Raw genomic sequence first — 22133 nt, 5'->3', positions numbered from 1 at the left:
AATACCAGGATCTGAACTTTGGGTCAAGGAGGGTTCTCAACTTACTGTGAGTCAGGTGAGCCAAACTAGGTCTCCCTGCTTATGCTCTGAGCTTCTAACTTGGCTGACTAAACTAACTCCAACAAAAAATCATTGGCTGCAAAAACATTATTCATTTTTTGTGCTGTTTGAAGTTGATGTCATCTGCAGGTACCTACCAGCACTGTGTTTCTGTACAGGTCTGCAAGCAGAACAGATGTGTTGGATTATTCTAGTCTGCTTTAGTCTATATCTGTTAGACTCATTTAACCTGCTTTGCATGGGGAAGTGGGTTTGAATTAGCTCACTGGCTTTGCTGGAAGGAGATCAGGGAGTGCCTTTTATCATCAGAGCCATAGGGAAGGGACAATGACGGGTAGCATGAGGATATCTTGGTAGAGCCTGTGATTTTTTTGCCAGTTCACGTATCTTGATCCATACAGGCCGAAGAGGTTAAAATGTGTAAAAGCTCAAGTTGGTTGAAACTCTGCTAGCAAGTCTGGTTTGATTTATACCTGTTATGACCATGGGAGAGGAATTTTTAAATGTCCCAGCAAAGTCTTTTCATTGTAGACAAAGACACAGTGTTGATTGTTCTGCCTCATCTATCTTTGATTATTTTAGAAAGACCTGCTTATTAAGAATCTCCCCTTATCAAGAAACACAGCATTGCTATTCTGGGTCCAGCTGAACAAGTTTAAAGCTATTTTCAAGCATGCAAATCTATGTAAGAGATTTATCTCTGTAAAAAAACATCATACAAGCCCAGCCAAGCCCATTTGGGACCATGGCTTGAGAAACTGCTAATTGCTGGTGGATTTCTGTGTAGTATACTGTCCTTGCTGGATTCTGACAGTCAAACTGCAGTTTGCAGTTCAAAATGCAGATTTTATTTTATTTGTTACCTGTTGTTTTCTCACATGACGCTTTTGCCATCTTATTTTATAAAATACTCAAATTGAGTATTTTATAGGAGCCCTAGGAGCCCTATTTTCCCAGCTTAAAGTAATTTTTTATCTCAATGGGAATCAGTGGCACAACATTTAATGCCACATAGGAGTATAGCTGTAAAAGGTTTTTCTTTTTATTTTTTTCCCCTTTTCATCCTCCCTCTTATAAAGTATAAATTAATACTTTATTACATTGTAAAACAGCAGCTATTTGGAATGTTTATTTCAAATAATTTCATAGAATTCCTAGTATTTTCATAAATTCATTTTTCTATACATGAAGTATATTATTAAAAAAATTAAATTACAACAAGAAGTGAGAATGATAGGTTAATGGAACAGGACTTGAGAAACTCTAAATTTAGTCTCCCCAACAGAGCTTCAGCTAATCACCCTATTCTATTGGTGATTTCTGTTTGAGCCTTTTTCGTTGTTATGTTTTTTTAATGACACTGATGATTAAAACCTGAGGAATAAAACACCTCCTTCAAGTGACATGTCGAAAAGATGGTTCTTAATTTTGGATCTTCCATTTTGGAGACCACATATAAGTTTACCACTTGACCTCTCAATCAAGGGGTATTTCCCACCCCGTATTGTATGACAGCAATAACTTTAGCCACAGTGAGCAATTATCCACTCAGTTTTCAGTATGTGTCTATGAAAGGGTGTTAGTACAAGCAGTGTCTCAGAGACCTTATAGTGTTTTGCAGTCTTTTGTGTATTATATTAATGGATTTTTTTTATCCTAGTGTCCTGGGATGACATTCATTCTATATCTAATTTAGGAGTTTCAGGATTAATTTTTTCCATTCTTCACAGTACCAAACAAGATGCTCCCCTTCCACTCCAGAGGGGTGCACAGCCTCTGTATTGCAGAGTCTATTGGGCTGGGAGTGCTGTCTGATACAGTACCACAAATCAACTTCCCAGGATGACTTTTGCACAGCACTCTACCCCATTCTATGGAGTAATGCAGAACTGTAAAATCAGCCATATAAGTCAAATCCCTGAGAGGTGCATTACTTTAATACTTCAATTTGCCATGAAAAATTGCCAATGCATATTTCCAGACCTAGTAATTCCTTTAAAAATTGGTTTCTCATTATCTACTTAACTAAATAGCAATTTTACCCTTTTCTGAATATAAATCATTAAATTAGAATAGGTTTAACATTTGCTTCTTCCTGCATCCAAATTCCTTGAGGCTCAGGAGACCAGACCATGCCTGATGGAACAGAGCAATTCAGTAACTTGATTAAAAGGACTGGGCTGCTCAACAAATAGGCCCTGCAAAGGTCCTGTGTTGAGGCTTTCCTGCGCCAGCCTTTTAATTTCAGAATGACATTCAATAAGGGCAATAAATTAACTAATCAAAAGGACTTGCATGAGTGAGTTAGAGGTGCCTGAACTTGAACTGAGAAAGCAAGCACATAGATTGAACAGCAAGGATAATGTTCTTGTTCCCTTTTAAAAGGGCTATGTGTGCTGGGATGCCCATCATATCAGCACTTCAGAGACATCTCTTTTGGAGGGAAACAGGGTAAAAACTACGACTTTCTAGGAACTTCCTTCTGCTCTACCATTTTCAAGTGTTCACACCAGTATTTTCAGACCCCCATTTTCACATCCCCCACTTCACATTTCCAGCTTCTATTCCAGATGGCCTGATAAAAAGGTTGCAAAGTAATCAGTACATTGCCAGAGCCAAAAAAAGATGAAATCAAGTATGACCGCATTGCCAATCATGTTACTCTGGGAATTAGAAGCAATTCTCCCCATTGTTATTCTAGAGGCAATGCAATTCCATAGTATTAGGAACAGTGCATTAGTAACAACATTTACTGGACTAGTCACATAATATTCCATCATCATTATCTAGATGTGCCTTAAATGAGATGTGATACCAGCACTTGAGGCATTCAGAGAGTGCCATTCAAATACTGCACAGAGCTCAGGAAGGGGTTTTGGACATGCAGTGGGCATTCATGTTTCATGCTGACAGAGTCATCAAGGGGCACCCACCTCTTCTGCTATCTCCCTTTTCTACAAGGGAAATAGCAGTCCTGCAGGACCATAGGCCAAAGCAAGAACCAGGGATGAAGGCAGACAGAAATAATTGTGAGGAAACGTGGACATTTTTCAGACTTGGAGGAGTAATTTCTGCCTTTTATTTAGTTGGTTTGGGTTTTTTTAAAATAAATAACAAAGCCCTACACTTCATGAGTTACCACGTTTCACTGCAGGACTGCTGAATCGCAGTTCTTTACGTGCCCTGCATTGCAGCACCTCCCTGTGTGCCACTGGCTGTCCCACATACCCCAATGAAAAGCCCTGGGGGCAGCTGTGTGCCCAGCTCTGCCTGCTGACAGCCAGCACACGTGCTCCCTGCTGCAGCCTCTTGCACAAATGCACAGGGAGCTCCTGGCACCAGCAAATTCCCTCCAGTGCACAACACTGATGAGCCTTCATGTAAGCATCAGTGACCTGAAGCAGAGCTCTGCCTTGTCATTAAAAATTCATCTTGCATGTATTCTGTCTTTTAGAATTAGGCCTTTTAACAGCTCTCGCATCTCCATTTCTGATTCATGAACAGCATCTGATGGGTCTAGGATACTCACCAAAACTGGCAAACCATAATCTCAAAAATTAAAACTAGCCCTTCCCAAAATTGCTTTTTCTTTTTAAAATACCCACCAATCGTAACATTAATTCAGCTACTACTGTTTGTATTTTACTTACATCCATTAATGTAAAGGAGAATTAAATAATGTACAGGAGAGGCTGGGAAAAACATTCTTTGGACTCCATGCTCTTTTAAACAGCCTTTCCTTACAGATGACAGATTCAGGTCAGGAAAAGTCTAAAATGGGACACTATTGCCACAGATAACACTGTGAACAAGTAGTTAGTGCCCTTCCCCACCCTCACCACAACACACCCTCAAGAAGACCTGATTTAAACACATTTGTTTTCACAATGCTTTGGAAACCTTTAACAGAGATTCCTTTTGCTCTTCTATCTTCCCTGTGGTGTGTGTGGCACGGACCTGTAAACAAAATGCTAACTCTCAGGTAGTCACATTTGACTTTCTGTAACCAGCAAAGCAAGAGGAGTGGAGAAGAGTTGCGGAAACCTTTCTGAAGTAAAGCATCCAGAAAACAGGGAGGAAGTAGATACATACATTTACATCTATCCAAAAATCTCTTGGCACTTTACAAACTAGTAGTATATAGGAGAGATCTGTTTTCACATCATCTTATCCAATTTTCTCTAGACACAGCAACTAGAGATACAGCCTCTTGGATCTGTTTCTATGGCTGCAAGAGATGAGAAAATTAATCATTGTAGAAGTACTTTTCTGGTTTCTTATAAATCATTGTTACTATATCATCAGATCTTCCTTAGTCTAATACCTAAGTAGTGCCACGTACTGAGCTTTTCATTCAGCCGCTTCATTTTCTCCCAAGAGCTGCAAAAGTCTGTTTTAGCCTGTGAAAAACTGGAGGCGCATTAATGATGCCAAAATCCAGATATTTTTCAGCTAAGGGAGTGCAGTATAACAAATGTAACACTCAACATGCAATGACTGCCCTCCCCCTGTAAAAGACAGCAACTTGAAGAGCTGATCCAGCACCCAGCCCTTGCCTTAAGGACAGAATAGGTCACTGTATACAAGAAGTTTGTTACTCGGCATCAGAATCGCTGAAGTTTAGAAGGGAGCCTATGATTTATCAGTGAGTCAAAGGACAAAGTTTTAAAAAGACAAAAATTATGATGCAACTTAAAATGACAATGAAGTCATTGCATCTATAGTAAGTACATCTAAAGGTTACATATTCTCCCTATTGAAGGAAACACAGTAAGGCTTGGGCTTATTGGGTATGCTCAGCTGTTCATAATTGTTTTATAACATTAGTTCATATTTTCCTTTTTTGAGATACTATGAAGTTGATATTGTTTTGCCAAGAGATCTACTTCATAATTTTGGATTTTTATAATGTATTTCATGTACAGAAAAATGAAATTATGAAAGAATTAGGAATTTTAAGAAACTATTTTAAATAAGCATTCCAGATTGCTGCTACTTTACAAAAAATGTGCTTGCAGTACTTCTTAAGGGGGAAGAAAAAGAACAGAAAAAAAAAGTAATGAAAAATCTTTTACAGCTACACTTCTATGTGGCCTTACATACTATGCCACTATTCCTGTTGAGAAAAAAATCTACTTTTAGCTGGGAAAAATAGGGCTCATAGAGTTCAATTTGAGCATTTTTATAAAGAAAGATAGGATGGCAAAAGTGTCATGTGAGAAAACAACAGTTAGAAACTAAAGTCTGCAGTTTGACTGCCAGAATCCAACAAGTGTGGTATAGTACACAGAGTAGAGAACAGCAAAAAAAAATCCACCAGCAGTTAGTGAGAAGCTAGACAACCAATATTTTATAGACATTTAATTTAGACATTTAAACACAACAATAGTTTGGGGCTGTCCCTAACTCTTTAGTTAGTCTTGTCCTTAATTAAAGAAATAAAAGAAAATAGCAGTCACCTGAAGCTGATTGCATCAAACTTCCACCAGCATTGAGATATTCATCAGTGCACCTAATGCTGTGACCCTAAGAGGAGGTGAGAGGCAGGTACAGGAGCAAAGTACCTTAACTGTAATTTTGACATCCTCTAATAGAAGTTATTTCTTGTTTAACTTGGAAGAAGGATGTGAACAATTGCAAGTGACACACAGTTTGTCTCCATGGCTCCTTAGAATTGTTTCATCTTGAAGACTGTCATTCTTCTGGGCAACTGAACCTGTTCTGGAAGGCTTAATATAGTCTAGAACTTCTAGACATCCCAGATCAGAAGGGGAAAATGAAATTAATTATACCAGGAGATTGTTTTGCGTTGCTGAATACAAAAAACTTTTTAGCAACCCCTCAACAAAAGAACACATAAAACATGGAGGAGTTCTACTTAAACCTGCTGTGGACTGTACAGTCCTAGCTCTTTGGTCTTGACAGATCAATCAGTTAAAGTAATAACTTTTAAAGAAGAATTTAATGAATAAAACACCTATATTAATATTCCTATTTAAGCCTGCCTAAGCCCTAGTTCTTGCTTATTCTCAGCATGAACACACAAGTCACATCTCTCTCTAGAATGCCTTAAACAGAGCTGGCAGAAATCACCTTCCTGATGCCCATTGTGTGACAGAAGCTTATCAAGATTATCTCAGTTTTCACTGTGAGCTCTGGCAGGAGAGAGCTGGCAGAACAGGAAGAGTATAAGGTCCTGAAAATTAATACCATCATCCTTCCTGAAAATGCTTTCATGTGCACAATATTTGGGGTTTGCTGGTTGTCCAGCAATCCTTCTTGGTTATAAAAGAACATTATGGCCATCCTAGTTTAATTATTTAGCTTAGGAAAATAATTAGGCTTTGTACTTTAAAACCTCTCTGCACAGACATATGTGACTGAATAATTGATCAGGAAAGTAAATAGGAAACCTCTGCAAATGGTTCCACACAGTGCAAAGACAGAAGTATCTCTGCTGTGCAGAGTTTGTGTAGGATCATTGTCATCTCATGACAACCAGAGCAAAGCTGGTAAAAACAGGGAAGTACATGGCTTTACTCTAGAGCTGTGTATAAACATACATATTCTCTTTCCACTGCTTCTTCAGGAATGTGTCTAAGACTGACTACAGTGAAAGCACTTTTCTCAGTAATGTTGTCTTGATGTGGTTTTGTAGCAAGGGCCTGAGTATTCCAGTTATTGTTATTTGTAGGTCTAACGCATTCAGTATTTTCTAGGACAGTATTAAATTAAATCTATGGTGGTCACAGCCTTTACTTTACATATGCTTGTGTAATTCCCTTATTACCAGAGGTCAGTTGTCAGCTCCTCCTTGGTGAGTGGCAGACATGGTCATAGGAAATTCAAACAACAGAAAAAGAATCAATAAACTTGTCATATTATAGTCTGAATTTTTAATAAAAGCCGTTGGGAGTACTGTGGAGTGCTATAGAACATATTCTGTAGTGCAGCTAGATAAGAAATTATGAAAGGAACTATTGATCATTCTGAAGCAGGCCCATTTCTTCAATGCTGTTCCTCTGAAGACACTGAACTTCTTGAAAAACACTTTTGAGAATCATGGCATTTGTTTGATTTTGTTTACTTTGTTGGGGTTTTGTTGATTTTTTTTTTTTGTTTGTTTGTTTTTTAAATACCTTTCCTACTGATTGAAATTTGTTCTGGAAGGAATTAAGGCTGATAATAAAATAAGGGGATGTAAGGCTGATAATTAATGTAATAAGGAGATATAAGTCTGGGTAGAGCCCCATAATCAAGAAATGTTGGGAAATTATGAATAATGTTGCCAAAGGTTTCCTGCACAGAGCAATTGGGATAGAATAGGGTAGGATCAGTTTAAAAGGAGCAATTTTCTAAGCATATTTTTAAAGGCAAATATTAAAAAAAAAAAGCATGCCATCAGTTACAGAGTGTTTCACCTGCAAAATTATTCTGAAATTTTAAAACTAGGTTTTTAGACTTTTTAAATATTCCATCCTTTGGGTCTGACTAGATGACCTCCTGAACTCCCTCAAAGTTTTAACGGACTCTTCACCTTTTTTCCACTGGCCAAAACTATTTGTTAAATTTAATTTCAAATAGTTTTGTTTTCCATGAGATTCTGTTCATGGGGAATATGCTGCTTATTTTGAGCAGGCGATTGCTTTTCCCTCCCTCGTAATAATAATGAGTGTGAATGGAAAGGTACAAGTTGAAGGAGGACTGCTAAAAACAGTGTCAATACTGTGGGTGGATAGTCAGAAGTTGAGATAAGATAACACTTGCATCAACTATGAACTGTTGTTTGGCACAGCTTTGCTTGAAATCAATGGCAACTACATCAGCATTTTTTTGTCTCCATGTTTTTTCATATTATTTCAATTTATATAACCCAAAAATTCACCTAAGCTAGGAGAAATCTTCTTGTTTCTAGGCAATCTGTAGTGCAATCTCCCTAATTTTGTCATTCATTTTTGTATTTAAAATGTAACCCCACTGTTGACGTGTTATCAAGGTTTCTTCACTTAAAGGTCAGCTCTCCCTGGAGTCTCCTTTTGTCTGGAAGATGACATATATTAAAATTTTATAACAGTTCCCACTAGTTTCAATCCCACAATCTTGGGATCGGTGTGGCTGTTCTTCTTAGCAGCCTATCAAGTGCAACAAATGCCTTAGGTGAGCAATAAGGAGATTGGAATTAGGCTCTTCTAAGCAAGACTTGTTTGCATAAATGTTCAAACCTGGTCACAGGAGTGCTGGTAAGGCTCCTTTCACTATAGATGAAAGGAGCTGCCTACACTTTCACATATAAAACAGCTGATATTTTAAAATAAGATAGAGCAAGGATGGGTGCACCTGGATGCCGGGCTACACTTAAAACCACGATTTTTTTTCACTGCTCTTTGCACATAATTTAAAATAATAACTAATCTTCTCTTAGTGTAAAAGATATTAGGAAGAAGATCCAGATCATCCAAGGATATGCTTTCTTTGATTTGTGTGAAGAGACTGGCCTTGGTAGTCTAAGCAAGCTCTGTGGGTTGGCAGTTTGGTAGGAGTGGACTTGAGAGCAGACACCAGAATCCCATTTGTCCTTCAGCCACTGTAAAAAGGGTACAAACAAATCCTTGTGGCTGAAGAGCTGTATTTCAGATGTTTCCATCAGAATAGCTTAGATAAGGTCAAGGCAATTATTTTTTTTCTATAGACTTACTCCACTGTGACTAACACAATGGCCTGGTGCCTCTGGAGACTATTATGCCCCTGGACATTATTATGTGGATAATAAGATTAGCTTAAAAGCTTGGAGAGTCACTAAATACATATTTTCAGTATAGGAAATTTTTTTCTCAAACAGCACGACTTTTCATAATTGATTGCGTATTTTAAAATGTCAGGCAGCGTCCTGCTAAGTTTATTGATGAATGCAATGGCTGAAATGTAATATTAAGGGGAAAAAATAACACAGCATCTAACAAACAAATCACGGTTTTCTTTTAAATCTCCTCTTGTCATGGGCTCTTTGAAGGATGCTGCAATACATCTCTGAGAACGAATATTACAGCTCATTGAATATTTGTGAAGGATTAAGATGTCTGTCCTCCTGGTCAGCTCTTTAACAGGGAGGATGTTGCCAGGCCTAACGTCCATGATGAAACTGTTTGGATGAGCTGCTCCCCTTTACCTTTGTAAAGAAGCCAAACTGTCAAATACCTTACACTAAAAAGATTTATTAAGGTATGCTGTGATTGTGAAGGTTTCAGATACCTTTTATCACCATCATTTGATCTGATGTGTGCCCCACTGGGACTGATTGATCATTTGCTGCTTACCAGTAGATAAGTGTGTGAGCTGGACTGAGTGGTACTGATTGAGCTGCCAGGGACCATTACAGAAACTTGGGACAATTCCAGCATTAGGTGATCCTGTGTTCTTATATAATGTGATTGGCTTGACTGAGTAGGTCAAGTTATTTACCAAATTGTTTTTTGGTTGGTTTATTTTTTGGTTTTGTTTGTTTGTTTTTTTGTGAATGTGTGTGGTTTGGACTTTTAGTTAGGGGATGGGAAAAATAGTATCGTAACAGCTTTCTCACTTCATGCAAGAAGTTTTCCCAGCAAAATAAGCAAACATGGGCAAGTGACTTCTCTTCAGTCCTCTGCTTCTATGTTTATAGATAACTCTAGACATGCAGCCTTCTGTTTTCGTGGATAAATGAGTAATTAAGAAAAAGTAGAGAAAGACATGGGCATTGAATTTAGAGGTTCATTTCTTCAGAATATGAGAACCTTTACAAAGTCCTGTGCAAATTGATGAGTCATATGAAATTATTTCAGTCATTAATGCCAGCAGAAGTTCATCTTGGTGGATACTGAAAGCAAGTATAAATGTTATTTTAGAAAATGAAAGCACCGATAAGTTCCAAGGAGTTGGTTTTCTTCTGATGTTTTGGGTGGGAGAGACAAATGCCTCCCTTAATAAAGGCATAATCTGATGTTAACCTAAAACTTAATTTGTTTTCCTCAGAAAACACTTATGCTTGCCTTGCTGCAGGTTTCACAACACTGTCTTCAGCACCTAATATATTAATGGAGCTGGGATGCTGTTTTGCATCATTTTACAGTAAAGATACACTGAAGTTATTATTAAGTTCTTCTGACACTTCACAGTACATTTCTCCATTCAGAATTGCCTACTGACTTAAAAAAAACTTTTATGCTGTGAATTTGTATCCCTAACTGCAAAGGAAATTTGTATTCCTAACTGCAAAGGAAAGCCCAAACATTGCTGAAGTAAGGTTCCAAGAAAGTGACATTTTTATACTTTTAAAATAAAATACAATGGTCTTGTCTTTGAACGAGAGTAGGTTCTGTGTTGTAGGTGAGGGAATTTCCTCAGCCTTTTTTCACAAGAGAGGTGTTCCATTCCTCTGAATGCCTCTGTCCATGTTGCAACCCCTGAGGGACACCATTTGTCACTCATTTCCTTCTGGACATCGAGCTGTGGTCACTACTCTGTGGACGTGACCATCCAGCCAATTCTTCATCCACAAAACAGTCCATCAATCAAATCTGTATCTCTCCAATTTAGAGAGCAGGATCTTTGGGGACCACTGACAAAAGCCTTGCAGTACTCCAGACAGTTGATGTCTGTAGATCTTTTCCTTGTCCACTGCTGCAGTCACTCCATCACAGGAGGCCACTGGGTTGTTCAGGCAGGACTTGCCCTTGGTGAGGCTGTGCTGCTGTCCTGAATGAACTCCCTGTTCTCCCTGTGCCTTAGCATAGCTCCTAGGAGGATCTGTTCCAAGATCTTCCCAGGCAGAAAGGTGAGGCTGACAGGTTGATAGGTCTCAAGGTCCTCCTTTCTACCCTTTTTAAAGATGAATACAATGTTTCTCCACTCACCAGGGACTTCACCTGACTACCATGACTTTTCAAATATCATGGAGAGTGGCTTGGCAGCTACATCAGCCAATTCCCTCAGGACTCTGGGACGCATCTTTCAGCTCCCACAGACTTATGTATGTTCAGATTCCTCAGGTGGCCACAAACCTGATCTCCTCTAAGAGTGGGAGGCACTTTCTCCCTCAATCCCTGTCTTGCAGGCCATCCATGTTAGAGATACAGGAACAGACTGCCAATGAAGACTTGGACAAATAAAAGTTGAGTTCCTCAGTTTTGTCCTTGTCTGTTGTCACCAATTAGTTTAAGTTTGTCTTTTTTGGCAAAAAGGAGTGAGAACTGTGTTTGAGAAGAGAAGTCAACAGATTAACTTCTGGGAAAAGGGGAGCTGTACACTAGGCAAGGAAGTTGGAAGGACTAGGTAACATTTTGACTGCATTTGGAAAGAGCTTGGATGTGTAGGTGAGAACAGAGGAGAGATTGGTACTGTGGTAAAGCTGAGGTCTGAGCTCAGATTCATGAAATAGAGTTCTAAAGGGTTAGATGGGATGATGATAGGGAGCCTCCTGATCAAGATGATTTGGGTGACAGGAACAAAAGGCAAGGAAGGGTTTATTTTTGAAAGCCTTGTGTTATTTTCCTTCCTCCCAAGACCCCACCCCAAAAAGAAATTTAAAAACCCCAAACCAAAATGAAAGAACTGTTGCGGGAGAGAGAGCAGAGTGGGTTGAGAAGCACTCAAGACTGGAAGCTACTTGAAAAAGGAAATTTGGTAGAAGATTGGTGATGTTAGCTCAAATAAAGAGCAGAAATGGAAACTGGGCTAGGAGTAGAAAGGAGACAGGGTAGGCAGCAAACAGGAAGGGTGCATAAATGAGCAGTGTATAGCTGTGCCACAGTCTGGAACAGGACCTGAGGTTTCTTTCTTTTTTCTTCATTGTATTGCTCTTCATCTATAATTCAGAGCAGAATTACCAATGAACAAATGAACAAACCCTTTGCTAATGAAATGCTTGCCTCCTATCACCTCTGCTGCTCTTGGTGTGCTTTCTGGCAGAAGAGCTTTTGCATTAATTATATTTGCTGCACAGGTCTGAGTACTGTATGCCCATGCCGGCAGCCATTGTCTGGGAGCAACTCCTCCCCTGACAGGATCTGAGAGTGGATGGGCAAAGCTCCTTTGTACAGACCCCACTGCCATGGAGCATGTTTTGGCACAGCCTTTGCTCTGCTATGGCCTATAGCAGACAGGAAAGTCTATTGCTGCTGTGAGGCTCCACTTCACATGAGCAGGAGGTATCTGGGTGATAAAAACCTCTCTGTCTTGTTGATGCCTGTGTTTTGTACCACCAAGTGTTTGTTGGATGGATTGTCTGCCTATGGTTGGCTTTCTGAATAACTCTGGCATATTTCATGTGGTAGCTCCCTGCTTTGAAAAGTAAAGCCAAGCCCTTGAGGGTCAGGAAATGCCAGAACAAAATATGCTGTATTAATTACTTAATTGAGCCTTCTAGTTTGTGTGTGTTATGACACTGCTTTTTATGAAGTGTTCACATGCCTTTCTGTGACAGTGCTAAAACAAGAAAGTCTTTGCCATCTTTGGTGGCAATTCTACCACTCTTTTTGAGGACAAATCGGTTTGTGGGTGACTCACTCCTTAATTTGCCTGTAGGAAAGGTCAAGTGCTGCAAAAGCAAGAGAATACAGGGACTTCTCAGCCTGTGATGTGAATGACATCTTTACATTGTCTTCAGTAGAGTTTGTAGTGGGCTTCAAATTCAGACAAAATCTGGACTTGAATTTTTTCCTTTTCCAATGACTTCATTGATAGGAAGACACATAAAAAAAAGGATTTCAGCACAGCTCACTTACTTTCAGAAACTTTTTTTCTTGCATTTTTTTTCAGACACTAGGTAATATAAAGTAAAGTTTTGTATTAAAATATATTATTTTAAAATCTCATATTTTGGGGTTTTTTAAACTTTTGGATGCTTTGTTGTTCTTTGATGCAATTATTAGACTTTTTCTTAGGTGAAAAAACCCTACAAACAGTAAAGATTTATGTTCCAATCTAGTAATGCAATTTAAAGTGATGTAAAGGATCTTAAATTAGGTAAAAAAATCAATTCCTTTTATAATCAAGGGAATTGCAAGGAACAAAGCATTTGGTAAGTAGTATAAGCTCTGTGTAATTGTGATGGAAGATTCACAATACTTAAGCCTTAGGATATCACTTGAGAGAATGTTCAGGATCTTGGAAATCTTTGTAGTTTAATTAAAACATTATTGGTGTAAAAAGAACCATAGAGTTATTATGAGCTTTTTAAAAACAGTTCCTTCAGGAGAGTCTTTCCTCTGACACGTGCTTACTGCTTCCATATGTGTGTTCCAAACTCCCTGTAAGGGTCTGATCTGCATCCTCAGTGTGCAGCAGCTGTCGTGGTTTAACCCCAGCTGGCAGCTAAGCACTACACAGCTGCTCACCCAGTGGGATGGGAGAGAGAATTGGAAGCGTAGAAGTGAGTAAAACTCATGGGTTGAGAAGAAGACAGTTTAATGGGTAAAGTGAAAGCTGCACACAGGAGCAAAGCAAAATAAGGAATCCATTTGCCATGGGCAGGCAGGCGTTCAGCCATTCCCAGGAATGCAAGGCTCCATCATATGTAATGTTTGCTTGGGAAAATGAACCCCATCACTCCAAATGCTTTCACCTTCCTTCTTCTTGCCCCTGTTTTATCTGCTGAGCACGAAGCCGTATGGTATGGGATATCCTTTTGGTCAGTGGAGGTCAGCTCTCCTGGCTGTGTTCCCTCCCAGCTCCATGTGAATCCCAGCCTGTTTGCTGGTGGGGTGATGTGAGGAGCAGAAAAGGCCTTGACTCTGTGTAAGCCCTGCTCAGCAATAAAAAAAACTTCCCTGGTATTATCAACACAGTTTTTGCAAAACAAAGAATAACCCCATGTGAGGAAAATCAGCTTAATCCCAGCCCAAAGCAGCACAGCCCATCTGCTGGGGGTAAGGCTCTCACATAAATCACTGGAACACCTCGATATATGAGGAAAAACTCTCTTTTGGAGAGGCACTAGAATCCTGCAGAAATATTGAAGACATTCTCCTCCATAGCCATAAAATGATATTAACTGAGCAAATAGTTTTGAATGGATGCTTTATGTGATGTCTCTCCCTGTGTTTTTGAATGCCCATGAAGAAAGTGATAATGTGCTGAGTGTATTTGCTGTTCAACAAAATTTAAGCAGCCAACAACATTCTTCCATAAACATTGATTTCCATTTTTATTGCATACTTGTGACCAGTCAGTGGGTGTTATTTCTTCTTTCTGGTTGACCTTATATGGCCAAAATCTCATGGAAAGAGGGGTTTCTCTTAGATTGGCACAGAAAATACCTGTTTTAAAATTCTGTTACTTGCTTCTCTTCAGGGAAAATATGGATACATTTCTTCTCTTTTTTGAGTGACGACAGGTGGGCCTGGTATAATTATGGTCATCTGTAGTATTCATCACCCTTTTTGGAGCAGATGCAGTCTCTGTCCAGAAAAATTTACAGGTCTCAGCAGTCCAGATCTACCTTCTTATTAGTATTGGAGAGGAAGAACATTAGGGCCACACTGTGCATGTGTTCTCTTCATTCCACCTCTCTCCTAGTAAGTCATTCTAGACCAGCAGACTCCACTGTCTGTAGCTGGCAGTAGGAGTGACATTGCAGCACTGTAAAAAAGGTTGGGATGCTGGCCAAGGTGGAGCTGGGACAGAAGGACTCCGATTTGGCAAAGAAAAGTAAATAGAAGAAGAAAGTGAGAGGCAGACTCTTTCTAAAAGGGTTTAATGAGAAACCATTGCTTACTGTGTGTTTTTGAGGGGAACACTGGCTTCTGGCTTCTCAAGAGCTTCAATCCTGCATGTTACATGTCTGAGCTCCCACTAGAGAGGTGTTGGGGACAGTAAAACCTTGCTATTTTCATAACTAATCTCTAATGGTCTGTGTCCTTTTCTTACCTCTCTCATGGCTTTTGCGGTCCTCTTTGACCATGCTCTTGCCACAGTGTCAATAATCCTACTAAATACCATAGAATAACTGGTCTAGGGGAATTAAAATGTGCATTTTGTGTAGTTTGTGCTTTTTCTAGAGCAAAATATCTTTTGACAAATACTGCCTGTATCAGAGCTAAGCTTTTGGCTCTGGAGGTGACAATGATTTTGACTGTGGTCAGTGTGGCTGTGGAAGTCCCAGCCCCTCCACTTTCACTCCAAAAGGGAAGCAGTGGGTCCCTTTTGATAATTGGCAAGATGAGCTGTTGTGCCAAATAACTCTTTTTTAACCAAAGGGCATGTAGGTACAGCTGCTGTGTTGGCAGTAGAGGATAAAATGAGTATTCCAAATCTTATCCTTGGGAAAGAACATTGGCTACTGGAAAAAAGAATAGCTCCTCTTCAATTTCACTGGAGTTTGTTCAGTCACAGCAACTGTGTATTTAGACCTCATATCCTCACTGAAGACAAGAGTTGTGTGTGGTTTTTGTTTGGATCTTTTATTTTGAGGTAAAGAGGGAAAACTGGCTTTAATCTTACCTTTTGTGCAGTTTATAAAGACTGTCCTGTTTTTGAATAGGCAGGGTCATTGCCTATCTTGTGATTATTTGGAGGTCATATCTGAGTCCCTCAGGCAACAGGTTGATAAGTGAGCTTCATTACTTTGTGTGGGGACTATGTTTTGAATTGGAATTAGGATCCAGTGCACTAATTTGTACCTAAAAATTTGCTCATCTAAGGTGGAAGAGTATAGGAAATCCTGGAGGTTGTTTGGGTAAGCACAGACTATGTGAAGGACAATGTGGAATTGGCCTTCCACCTGTTGGTATTTTCCCTTATTTTAAAATGTAGGTTGTAGACTCTCCATGATCAGCAGGGAAACAGGTGGCCAGAGGTGCTGCTTCCTCTCTCTGGGTCATTGATATTTACAGACATATTTGTGGTCTGCCTGTAATCAGACAGGGGTATATGGGCATTTGTGAGCTTATCTGAGCACTGGTAGGAATCAACTGGACAGGCACAAGTGAGTGCTAATAGTTTTGTAGTGCAACAAACCACCAGCTAATATGTCTCTCCTATTTTCCACACCCTTTCCACCATAAATTGTTCACCCAAATGTTTGAATTCTGATAATCATAGTGCTATATGAAGCCAAAGCTTAATTATCTGAGGGATTTGCCTGTCTCTGTGTGGTTTGACCTTGAGTGACAGCTGTGTGGGATATTTGAGATGAGTGGTAAAGGAAAATAAAGCAGAAAGCTTACAACTAGAAAGGGCAGAGACTAGAATGACATAACAAAGTGTAGCATCCATCAGTGGTTTTCTCAGCCTAGTCTTCCATCAGACCAGGATAGAAGCAAGACCACTCCATCCTTGTTAACAGGTAGGACAAGTGAGGAACAGTGTGGTCTTTGAGTTATTTGCTGTTTGGAAATGTCAGTTCCTTGGACACAGAGGTTGGTGGTTGAGAAGCTGAGGTGCAGTTTGGCATTCTGCATTGGGGTAGTTTCAATCAGCTTACTCTCTGGGTAGTCTCTTGCACCCTCTTAGAACAAAGCACATGATGTTATTCAAATACAAATAAGTGCTCAGTTTCTCTTGAAATCAGGTCCTGATTTTGCTGACACAGTAGTGACAGCTACTTGCCAGTTCAGTTCTGGGTAGGATCATGTCAGACAGCTGGCTAAGCCAGGCTAGATTGAAGTGGTTTCTTCTGTCCTGTGAAGAGTTGGGTTTGCTCTCATGGAAGCTGGCTGACTGCTGGCTATTAGGTAAAAAATGCAGTTTTACACATTTGCTTGGTATTTGTACTGTAAATGAAGAAGACATTGGAGTGACAGAACAGGGATGAGTTCCTCCCACCTGGGGTCTGTGCTGTGTCAGCTGAGGAGTTTTCAGCCTGTAGATGCTTGAGGGGCAATATCAAGGGTTTCCTGGCTTTAGGTCATTGTAAATGAAGGGTAAGCAATTCCTGAAACACACCACTGCAAATGACACAGCTTAAATAAATATATTTTATACACGGCAAAAATCGAAATGCCTGAGTAGTGGGTGAGAAATTGAGTGATATTTGAGCAAAATATTTTGAATTTTCATGCAGCCAGATTAAAAAGATGATTTTGTGGCCTTTAACCTTTGCTAGACTAAACATAGCATAATCAGAACTTTTTTTTTTTATTTTTAACTCAAAGCTGGTTTCAGGTATCATTTTCTGGTTTTTTTCGTTGACAGAAATCTTTTGTTTGATTCTCTGTCTAATTCTAAGGATTGTATTTTCTGCTTTTAGATGGGGACAACAAAATTAGGTTTTGATGTCCTGGAGCTTTTATCTTTGTGTTAGGGGAGTTTGAGGCTATTGTTTTGAAAAGTACCATGAGGCAATTTTTAAGCGTAAGAAACTGAAGATGAGAATATTGGAAATAAGGCAATAGAAAATGCAGCTTCTTCTGTGAGCTGTCTCTTTGGTTATTGCTTTAAATACTGAGGAAAGGCAAGGACAGCATCCAACAGAAAACACAAAATCCAGCAAAGTTAAAAATTGCTATATCTGTGGCAATTAAGAAACCTATTATATTGATAACAGACTAAGAGGCTTTACCAGAGTCTGTTTCAACAAGTTTTCACCAAACTACTTTTAATTTTTCTAGACAATTTCACGTAATGGGCAGATATGAAGTGTTTTTGTTTTGGACAGCAGGTTGAAGCTAAAACAGAAAGTTTTCTAGCAGACTGCTAAATTTCACATAATAAGAAATGCTAATTGTACTGGACAGGAGATAGATAAGCTGAGGAAACAAAAAATGTTAGTACCATTAAAATTGCACAGCAATTTTAATTAAAACTTTAATTTGAAAATATGGCAAACAGAAATTAGAATCCATTTTGAACAGTCAAGAAGTAAAAGCAACATTTACTATTTCATTTTCTCAGTACAATCTTTAACCAAAAGTCCGAGAAGGGGAAAAATCTCAAAATACCATTTGTCTGAGTTCAAAATGTGTTCACTGACTGAAAGGACTTATTCAGGAATTCAAAATGCCAAGGAGTGAAAGATAAGGTTTTAAACATTCTTCCCTATTTATCACTGTATTCTATTAAGCCACCTTTCTGCGCTGGCACATCATTATAACAACCAGACTAAACTTGCAATAATTTGTATAACCTTTCCTGAGTGTCCCTTGAAGGAATGCATGGGAAGTGCTACACCCCCATTAAAGATGTTTGTCTCTGTATTAATAGTTACTCTGTAGGCAGTGTGTAAGTGAGGTGTTCAAGAGCTTGCATTTTTGTTGGTAGAGTTTGACCAGCCAAAGATGTCATTGCAAATGGCTTTCTGAAAAGCCAGTTATGGATGCAGGTCCCAGTTGGAATATGCTGCTTGTTTAACATAACTATGGTCTTCTACACCCTGCCTTCTGCCCATAACATGCTGGAAATTGCAGTGATCTTCCTCCTTTTTAGTTCTGAATTATTGTAATTGAATTAACCAGACCTTCTGACACACTAGCTAAGTAAGTCAGTGAAGGGAGTCTTGGAAGGATCCTGGCTTTGTTCAGTGCTAAAAGGAGGAGGCTAAGGGAATGTGATCTTAATGCATTCATCTGAGAAGATGCAGCCAGGGTTCTCTTGGAGGAACAGTGTTAGGATATTTGGCAGCAGGAATAAGCTGTAACAAGGAAAACTAACAATAAATTGTCAAAGATGGTGGTCAAGTGCTGGAAGAAAGGCCCAGAGAGGGAGTGGGATCTTCATCGTTGGAGACTGCCAGAGCTCATTTGAACAAGATCTGCTTTGAGCTAAGGATGGGAAACAGAAATTCCCAGAGATCCCTCTCAACCTAAATTACTCTTACTAGACAACTGGCCTGTGTTACCTGTACTGAAGACCCAGTGCAATTTGACAGCAGCACTTGTCAGATGTTGAAGTGACAGAATTAAAGAACTCCTTTGTGTTATCACTGGGAAACATGATGTAGGTGTATTCAAACTGCTCTCAGAATTTTCTTGGGCAGCCTATTTCCTGTGAAAGCATAATCTTGGCAGAGGTCTGAAATGGTCATAGGTTACCTACCACAGATGGAAAAACATGGCTGCTTGGAGGCCAAAAAAGGGGAGGAATGGAAAAAGCAAGGTGAAACTTCACCCTGGAAGTAGCTAAATAAGAAATGCTGCAGTAATCATTTGACCAAAACAGTTTTCTTAGCATGTTGTAAAATGCCCATGTTCCTGTAAAAGGTAAAATTAAAAGCCAGCACAGGTAGGAAATTTAATTGATGTCAGGCTTTCTAGCTTATAATAAAAATCTCATGAGAAGAGCTGGCATTTTCCTACAGCAAGTATTAAATATTTTCCTGTGTTACTCCTACCTTCAATTAAGTTAATGTTTAAGATGCCTCTATGTGCTTCATTTAATAACATATTACACAAGTGAATCATTTGAAGAATTCTTCAGTGAAATATGGAAATAATATTCGTGTAACATCAGCAAGTTAACATCCTATTTTGATGTAGTGGTCTACACTTAATATCCCAGCTCGGTCTTTGTTGATGTATTTACTCGGAAGTTGAAGCAATTTAAAACACTAAATGGACTGACTGTGCATTCAGTCTCATTACAGACTTAATGCAACAGCAGTCAAGCACCTCATTATTGTATAACCCAATTTTTGTAGAGGGCAGAAATTGTAAGTAAAATTTTCATGTTGACTCCAGAGCATAAGAGTGTCATCCATCATTCACCGGGTCAGATCTGAATTGCTGTAATCTTTGTAATTGGAAAATAATGCTTATGACTAAAACAGCAAAATTCTTGTAAAAGTGCATATCTTTTCAAAATGTTTTAGAAATGTTTACTACATCTTTTCCACAGGTATCCAAGGGTGGATTTGATACCATAAAGAAGTTACAAAGGCATCTGTCACTGAAATTTTGATGGACATGCATTGTGTGGGCTGATATGTGAGGACATGCATTTGCTATAACCCATGTTCTCTATTATTAATTTCTATGGGTTTTTTGCTTCTTTTCCTCTCAAAGCACCTTTACCTAAGGCAGTTGCTGACACTAGAGAAGAAAATAAAAGCACAATCTTCTACTAGTTAAAAGGAACAAAAATGAAGATCTTGGTTTCCATACTTATGAAGGCCTTTTCAATCTCTTCATTTTGGAGTTACCCTATACTTGTGTACACTGAAACATGTTCATGCATTAGACCAGTAATTATATGAAATTATGAAATTATAATTCTTTTTAAGTTATGAAAAATATCTTTGACTATTGGATCTATTTGCACTGGATCACTGCAGATCAGGAATAAGACAGATAAACACACAGTGCCTGGGAAATGCCTTATATCGCTGAAGAGGTCAAAGATCAGTTTGAACATTTTTTGTTGGTACAGTTGCATTTTGGTTACTGCCAACATGCATTTTCCTAATTTTAAATATATGCAGGTATAAAAGAGCCCAATGGCTATCCATACTTATACAGAGAGATATAGATACAGAGAGAGATATAAATACTTGAACAAGAAAGACATTGCTTTGTGCTCTAAGCAACAATAAGGTTTTAACATGTTCTAAATTTTGTGGCATCTCTCATGGAATATTTGGGATCCAGTTTAGTTATCAACACTCATTTTTGGCATGATGAGATATCTAGAGAGGCTAGTTCTACTCTTCTATGCTCTTAGGAAATATCATGGTGACTCTGCCTTACGATTCCTTATGTCCCTGATGCTTTGCAACTGTCTTTCAACAGACATTGAAAGAGAGTAGATAAATTTCTGTTTGAAGAGCAATCATACTCAGCAGAGGACAGGTGAGGGAAGGAATTAAGAGTTTCTCCATTCCATTAAGAGAATGGAGAGAAAGTCTGGAAATAGCTTTCAACTCCCAATTAATACATAACTATGCCTTAGATAATTTGACCATAGTCAAATTGCATTTGTGAAGTGGAAACATCTGTCTGGGACTTCAATACCAGCCTCTTGTGTCTCTTCTCCCTTGAGTGCCATCACTGCTGGCTTATAGGCATTCCTTTCTCTCTGTTAACAGTGGGTGCTTCATGGACATTATTGCACCTTGTATAAATTTGTGCTTTAAAGACACACGAATGTAGGTGAAGTCCTGTGCAATATGTGCCCAAAACTTAGGGGTATTGCTTGCCTGATGTGAATTGCATAAAATGTTCTCCTACCAGGCTGTGATGTCAAGACCAGCAGGTGTTCCAGTGTTTTTTGTGTGTGGCAGTTGGACTTCCATCAGTAATGATTATATGAGTTCATTTTTTCGGTATGCATCATTTTAGGAACTGAGAACCCCTTCCCTCTGCCTCTAACTCTGTAATCACTTTAAGAGCTGAATTTTTCATTTTGCCCTTTTGTTGTAAGTTTATGCTATCAAAGACAAATGGGGACTTGCAGATTTCAAAAGGAAGACATAACTTTTTTGTATACTCATAGGTTCCTTTTAGAAGTGCTTAAGGGACTTTTGTCATGTCAAAGTTTTATCAAAGACATTCCAAGTATCTTGCTTCTTCTCATTAATGGTTGACAACATAGATATTTCTCCCACCTCAAGAATTCCTGAGGAAGAGAAACTCTTGAAAATTCTTCATGGCTTGGATTTCTAGAGCTTGTTTTTGAAAGTGTTACTTAGCCAAAGTCTTGGCACTGTGTCAGAAGGAAGTAGGTCTCCTATAACATTGCTGACAAAGCTCTGTTGCTTCCAGGGCCCAGGTTAGGATCTCTGTGAGGCTGCGCTGTGTCCTGCCGCGTTAGGACCCATCTTTGGTAGCTCAGTAGAGCGCAGATCCTGGGAAGCATGGACACGCCAGCAGAGGAATGGCACGCCACTGGCACCAGCGGTACATTTGGCACTGGTAGGACTTTTTGCTGACAGCATGCTGCAATTCTTTTGTGAATCAATTTGATACCAAAAATAGCTACTGGCTTTTTCAGAGGCTGAGTCTATCATGGTGTGGTGGTACTGTGATTACAAAACACTCCCAGTATGGAGTAGGATATAACTTCCTAGAGGAAAGTCAGAATAAACTAGTAGAAATTAAACTAGGAAAGAAATTACACTCTCCATATAAATAAAATTTGGCTGTCATGGCTCTTCTTGTGCCCGCAGTTGG

At 39.1% G+C, this 22133-nt stretch overlaps 1 protein-coding gene across 2 annotated transcripts in view; it reads left to right on the top strand.

Annotated features, from left to right (window-relative positions):
* The window catches only part of CPNE4 (copine 4), a 229349-nt gene that overhangs the window by 18444 nt on the left and 188772 nt on the right, over positions 1–22133 (top strand). Inside the window, exon 2 of one of the 2 annotated variants that reach the window (XM_066555953.1) lies at positions 21726–21875. The exons of the other annotated variant lie outside the window; for it this stretch is intronic. Coding sequence (XP_066412050.1) covers positions 21818–21875 — 58 coding nt within the window. The 5' untranslated portion in view covers positions 21726–21817. The remainder of the gene's footprint in view (positions 1–21725; positions 21876–22133) is intronic. 2 annotated transcript variants of the gene reach the window in all.

Source organism: Molothrus aeneus, chromosome 1 (assembly GCF_037042795.1).
Source record: "Molothrus aeneus isolate 106 chromosome 1, BPBGC_Maene_1.0, whole genome shotgun sequence".
Classification (NCBI taxonomy): Eukaryota; Metazoa; Chordata; class Aves; order Passeriformes; family Icteridae; genus Molothrus; species Molothrus aeneus.
The sequence above is the reverse complement of the archived record's forward strand: the minus strand, read 5'-3'. Positions and strand labels throughout refer to the sequence as shown.